The following is a 6,363-nucleotide window of genomic DNA, read 5'->3' as shown; positions in this document are numbered from 1 at the left end:
TTAGATAGTGAATTTTAATCATTGTTAAAGTGTGCCCGGACATATATTAGAAAAATCATTTTTTTTTTTGTGAATGTTAATTACTCTTTTGATGAAGGTTTCTTATTCTTATTAATTGCTCTTTCGAAATAGAGGTAAATTATAGAATAAACTAGTCTTTTGGTTTTTTTATTGGTTCACTTAAATTCTTAATTCTGATGCTATTAAAAATGTTTAATTTGATCCGCATTGCAATAAATACACGAGGTCAGGTCAACGGAGCGAGTGGTCCACGAGTTTTTTTTTTTTTTTTTTTTTTAAATACTCGTGTCGCTGCTGAAAGGCTAAAAAAAGAAATAAATTAAGCATTGAATTTCAAGGTCCCAAAATGGCAAGTTATGGGAAAGCAATAGGTAAGTTTCCTTTTGAGTGTGTGCAAATGGGTGCTGTACTTATGTCTGATATGCAACTGCAATCTTCTTTTGCTATATTATGTAACGATTTCTTGCTTTTCTGCACCATCTATGTCACACTTTTATATGTAAATTGAGGAGATTTTGAAAGCTCCTTCTTCTTCATTTAAATAATGTCTCAGCCTTTCATGGATAGTTTCTTATTAACTTTGATGATTTCTCTTTAATGGACATGCAGGTGATTTCTCATGGATTTGTCTGATGGATTTTGATTTCACTTCTTTCTGTTCTCAAAGGAGCACAATAGACACAATAAATCTACTTTTAGTCTGTGTCTTCTACACGTGTGTAATTATTAGTCTAATCAGAAAAAGTTCTACAAGTGGTAGATTCAGGAAAAGTAGGATTTTCCTTCTTGTCTCTATCTTCTGTGCAACCATTAGCCTTGCATTTTACAGTATAGGCTTGTGGAATCTTATAGCCAAAACTGGTAACTCTAAGGAGCTGAGCTGGCTAGCTTGCATTGTCAGAGGATTCATTTGGACTTCTTTGACAGTTTCTTTGCATGTTCAGGGACACAAATGCATCAAAATTCTAAATTCCTTCTGGTGGACATGTTCCTGTGTACTGGTTTCAGCACTCAACATTGAAATTCTGTTTAGAAAGCACGCAATCGGAATTTTTTATATCGTACAATGGCTCGTACACTTCCTTCTTCTCTTCTGTGCCTTCCAAAATCTTGGTTACTTTGTCTCTCAAAGTGTACCAGAAAGTTTATCTGAGCCACTCTTAGCTGAGGAAATTGACACTACACAAACAGGACTAGGCCATGCTTCCTTTCTCAGCAAGTTGACTTTCTCTTGGGTTAATCCTTTACTAAGTTTGGGTTACTCAAAGCCACTAGCTCTTGAAGACATCCCTTCCCTTCTCTCTGAAGATGAAGCAGACTTGGCCTACCAAAACTTTATGCATGCATGGGAATCACTTGCAAGGGAGAGGAGCAAGCACAAATCCGAAAACTTGGTTCTTTGGTCTGTTGTTAGAACTCACTTAAAAGAAAACATATTAATAGCTTTTTATGCATTACTCAGAACCATTGCGGTTACTGTTTCTCCCTTAATACTGTATGCTTTTGTAAACTACTCAAATAGAAAGGGTACAGATCTCAAAGAAGGTCTTTCCATAATGGGTTTTCTTATTGTGTCCAAAGTGGTCGATTCTGTGTTCCAGAGACATTGGTTTTTTGATTCCAGGAGGTCAGGATTGAAGATGAGATCAGCTCTGATGGTGGCAGTGTATAGAAAACAGCTAAAGCTTTCAAGCTCAGCAAGGAGAAGGCACTCAACAGGTGAAATTGTGAATTACATTGCGGTTGATGCGTATCGCATGGGAGAATTTCCATGGTGGTTTCATATGACATGGACTTCTGCATTGCAAGTTGTTCTATCTATTGGTATCCTTTTTGGTGTTGTGGGTGTTGGTGCTCTGCCCGGTTTAGTCCCTCTTGTCATCTGTGGACTTATCAATATACCATTTGCCAGGATAATACAAAATTGTATGGCACAGTTCATGATTTCACAGGATGAGCGTCTTAGATCAACTTCAGAAATTCTAAATAGCATGAAAATCATTAAGTTACAATCCTGGGAGGACAAATTCAAGAATCTGGTTGAAAACCTACGGGAGGAAGAGTTCATTTGGCTGTCCAAGGCACTGATTATGAAAGCTTATGGCTCGTTTCTATATTGGATGTCTCCTACAGTCGTTTCTGCAGTTGTTTTCCTTGGTTGTGCTCTTTTCAACAGTGCCCCATTGAATGCTGCAACCATTTTCACAGTTTTTGCAACATTGAGGAACTTATCAGAACCTGTTCGAATGATCCCAGAAGCTCTATCGAATATGATCCAAGTTAAGGTCTCCTTTGATCGTCTCAATATCATTTTGCTTGACCAAGAGCTAGATAGTGATACTAATGGAAGAAATATAAAGCGAAGTTCAGTTAACGCAGTGAAAATCCAAGGTGGCAACTTCATTTGGGATCATGAATCAGTGTCCCCAACTTTAATGGATGTGAATGTAGAAATCAAATGGGGACAGAAAATTGCAGTTTGTGGGCCGGTTGGAGCTGGAAAATCATCTCTTTTGCATGCAGTACTTGGAGAGATTCCCAAGATCTCAGGAACAGTGAGTTGTTAACAAAACAAGTTTTTTGTCATGACGAATTCATGTTTATAATCTTTTTATCTAACACCTTTTTCTTCCTGAAATTTCACAATAATGGTAAACAGGTTAATGTGAGCAGCACCATAGCCTATGTTTCTCAAACTTCTTGGATACAAAGTGGAACAGTTCGAGATAATATACTCTTCGGCAAGCCCATGGACAAGACAAGATACGAGAATGCCATTAAAGTTTGTGCTTTGGATAAGGATATTAAGGATTTTAGCCATGGTGATCTTACTGAAATAGGTCAGCGAGGGATTAACATGAGTGGAGGGCAAAAGCAAAGGATTCAACTAGCACGTGCAGTTTACAATGATGCTGACATCTATCTCCTCGATGACCCTTTCAGCGCAGTTGATGCTCATACTGCTGCTATATTGTTCAATGTAAGAAGATATCAGCTTTAGTTTCTTAACTTTAGTGAAACTGTTATCATAACTTCAGTGAATCAAACCACTTTCATTTACATACATGAAGGACTGTGTAATGACGGCTCTAAGAGAGAAAACAGTGGTTCTAGTGACTCATCAAGTGGAGTTTCTCTCAGAAGTTGATACAATCCTGGTAAAGTATCTCACTTGGATGGATGCCTATTACATTAAATTACATTAGTATATAATTAACATGAAATGTTATGACTCAAATTCTAGGTAATGGAAGGTGGAAAAGTTACTCAATCAGGTAATTATGAGGATCTCCTGACAACTGGGGCACCCTTTGAACAACTTGTGAGCGCTCATAAAGAAGCAATTTCCGAGTTGGATCAAAATAATGAAAACAAAAGACATATAGAAGAGTCTCAAGGTTTTTATCTCGATGAAAACCAAAGTGAGGGGGAGATTTCTAACGAGGGTCAACTTGGGGTACAACTTACACAAGAAGAAGAAAAAGAAATTGGTGATGTTGGCTGGAAGACATTCAGGGATTATATTTCATTTTCCAGGGGTACATTGATGCTGTGTTGTATCATATTAGCACAATCTGTTTTTGTTGCTTTGCAAACTGCATCAACTTTTTGGCTTGCTCTAGCTATTGAAGTTCCAAAATTATCTAGTGCCACCTTGATTGGAGTTTACTCATTAATTTCATTTGCTAGTTCTGCGTTTGTATATCTAAGGTCTCTCTTTACCGCTTACCTTGGATTAAGAGGTTCTGCAGCCTTCTTCTCAGGTTTCACTACTGCTATCTTCAATGCTCCTATGTTGTTCTTTGACTCAACCCCTGTAGGAAGGATTTTAACCCGAGTAAGATTTCAACCCCAATGGGAAAAAAAATTAAACAGTTTCCTTTTGTGTGTTCCTTAATATTTTAATCATGTTTAAAATTTTGATCAATTTTTTCTATCTTGCAGGCTTCATCAGATTTAAGTATTTTGGACTTTGATATACCTTTTTCCGTCACTTTTGTAGCGGCTGTTCCAATTGAAATTGTGGCGATAATTTATATAATGGTTTCCATAACATGGCACGTTCTCATTGTTGCTGTTCCTGCAATGGTTGCATCAAAATATGTTCAGGTTTATCAACCTTCTAATTTTTCTCGGTTTTCTAATTTTGTCCCTGCTTAGATCAGAAAGTTAACAATTTCTTAATCTCCTTTACTCTCTAAAAGGGATATTATCAAGCCTCTGCAAGGGAATTAATTAGGATCAATGGAACCACAAAAGCTCCTGTCATGAATTTTGCATCTGAGACATCACTTGGTGTGGTTACTGTAAGAGCATATAATATGGCAGACAGATTCTTTAAAAATTACTTAAAGCTTGTGGAGACAGACGCAACACTGTTCTTTCATTCTAATGTGGCCATGGAATGGTTAGTTTTAAGGATTGAAGCACTTCAAAATTTGACAGTCATCACTGCAGCTTTGTTGCTTATTCTAGCTCCTCAGGGATATGTGTCTCCAGGTATAATTATTTGAAATGTTAATTACCTCGGTAAGGTTTTGTGCATGCTATTAACAAGCTAATATTTTTTTTTTGGCAATTCTATTGGACCGTGCAGGCCTTGTGGGACTGTCACTCTCTTATGCTTTCACCTTGACAGGATCCCAAATATTTTTGACTCGATGGTATTGCAACTTATTGAACTATCTTATCTCTGTTGAAAGAATCAAGCAATTCATTCACCTACCGGCGGAGCCTCCTTCCATTGTGAAGGACAACCGACCTCCATCTTCATGGCCTTCTAAAGGCAGGATTGACCTTCAAGCCTTGGAGGTAAAGTTTTATACTTGTCTTACAATATTTTTTCTTTATTTTATTACTGTCAATTTGTGTCTTATGGACATTTTTTTCTACATTGATTTCAGATTAGATATCGTCCTAATGCACCATTAGTGCTTAAGGGTATCACTTGTACGTTTAAGGAAGGGAGTAGAGTGGGAGTTGTAGGAAGAACTGGAAGTGGAAAAAGTACACTTATAAGTGCTTTGTTTCGCTTAGTTGAGCCAGCAAATGGTGATATTGTTATAGATGGAATTAACATATGCTCAATGGGGTTGAAGGATTTGAGAATGAAACTAAGCATCATCCCTCAAGAACCAACTCTTTTCAAGGGCAGCATTAGAACCAACTTGGACCCTCTAGGCCTTTACTCAGATGATGATATATGGAAGGTGAATGAACTAGCTCTTCAGTTGAAAAATATGTTACATTCTGCATAAGCTTATCAATAAACACAGGTCTGATTATGTTTAATTTGTATTTAGGCTCTAGAGAAATGTCAGCTTAAGGAAACTATCAGCCGTCTACCAAATCTCTTGGACTCTTCCGGTGAGTAAACTTCACATATTTGATGCTACAAATCTGATATGAGTAACTTCTAGTCAATTCTCTTAGCAGCCTTTGGTAACAATCTATTGTAGTATTAGTCTTCTAAGAGGTTTAACATTTAGGGGGAATACAAAATCATATTTGAACTAAATTTCCAAATTAAGAATTTGGAACAAACAGCTATTGAAGTCTAATTCTGACTTGTTATACAGTGAGTGATGAAGGAGGAAATTGGAGCTTGGGACAGCGCCAACTGTTTTGTCTTGGGAGAATACTACTCAAGAGGAACAAAATTCTTGTTCTGGATGAAGCTACCGCCTCCGTTGACTCTGCCACAGATGTCATTCTACAACGAATAATTAGACAAGAATTTGCAGAATGCACAGTGATAACCGTGGCTCACAGGGTTCCAACTGTAATAGATAGTGACATGGTCATGGTCCTGTCCTATGGTATGCTCATGACTTGTTCTTTCTATTTTGTTATTCTCCTTTTGGGATATATTAGTTCTCTTCTCTAATTCACTCAGTTAATTACCTCATTTTTGGTGGTTACTAAAGGGAAACTGGTGGAATATGATGAGCCTTCAAAGCTAATGAAGACCAATTCTTCATTCTCTAAGCTGGTAGCTGAATATTGGTCCAGCTGCAGGAAGAATTCCTCCTCAGATATTAGTAGGCTGCAACATTGAATTATAACACTATGGAAAAGGGAGATCACTAAGGGGAGAACAAATTAATAGAAGAAAATTCGAATAGATTCAAATTTTAGAAGTGTGTGTATACTTTCATTTAGTTGGTGGCGTTCGTACACATAACTCTATTGATTAAGCCTACAAAGAAACTGTCTACCCGAGTCATGACTTCATGTAAAGTTTTTATTAAATTATCCAACTCGCAATTAATAGTATTTTGTGTTCTTTGAAATATTTTAACCTTAGTTAACAATATATTGTGCTCATATAGGCTAGGTTTA

The 6,363-nt window shown here is 37.0% G+C and overlaps 1 protein-coding gene across 1 annotated transcript; it reads left to right on the top strand.

The window, feature by feature from the left end:
• Nucleotides 1-339: 339 nt before the first annotated feature.
• Nucleotides 340-6,327, top strand: LOC109809502 (ABC transporter C family member 8). The gene is made up of 12 exons (XM_020372834.3): nucleotides 340-392; nucleotides 631-2,576; nucleotides 2,681-3,001; nucleotides 3,093-3,179; nucleotides 3,266-3,859; nucleotides 3,967-4,131; nucleotides 4,227-4,521; nucleotides 4,619-4,833; nucleotides 4,926-5,231; nucleotides 5,325-5,388; nucleotides 5,601-5,840; nucleotides 5,949-6,327. The coding sequence occupies exons 1-12, from the start codon at nucleotides 368-370 to the stop codon at nucleotides 6,077-6,079; spliced, it is 4,389 nt and encodes a 1,462-aa protein (XP_020228423.2). The 5' UTR covers nucleotides 340-367; the 3' UTR covers nucleotides 6,080-6,327.
• The last annotated feature ends 36 nt before the right edge of the window (nucleotides 6,328-6,363 follow it).

Source organism: Cajanus cajan, chromosome 5, assembly GCF_000230855.2.
Source record: "Cajanus cajan strain Asha chromosome 5, NIPB_CcT2T_4, whole genome shotgun sequence".
Taxonomy (NCBI): Eukaryota; Viridiplantae; Streptophyta; class Magnoliopsida; order Fabales; family Fabaceae; genus Cajanus; species Cajanus cajan.
Note: the sequence above shows the minus strand (reverse complement) of the source record. Positions and strands in the feature narration are given on the sequence as shown.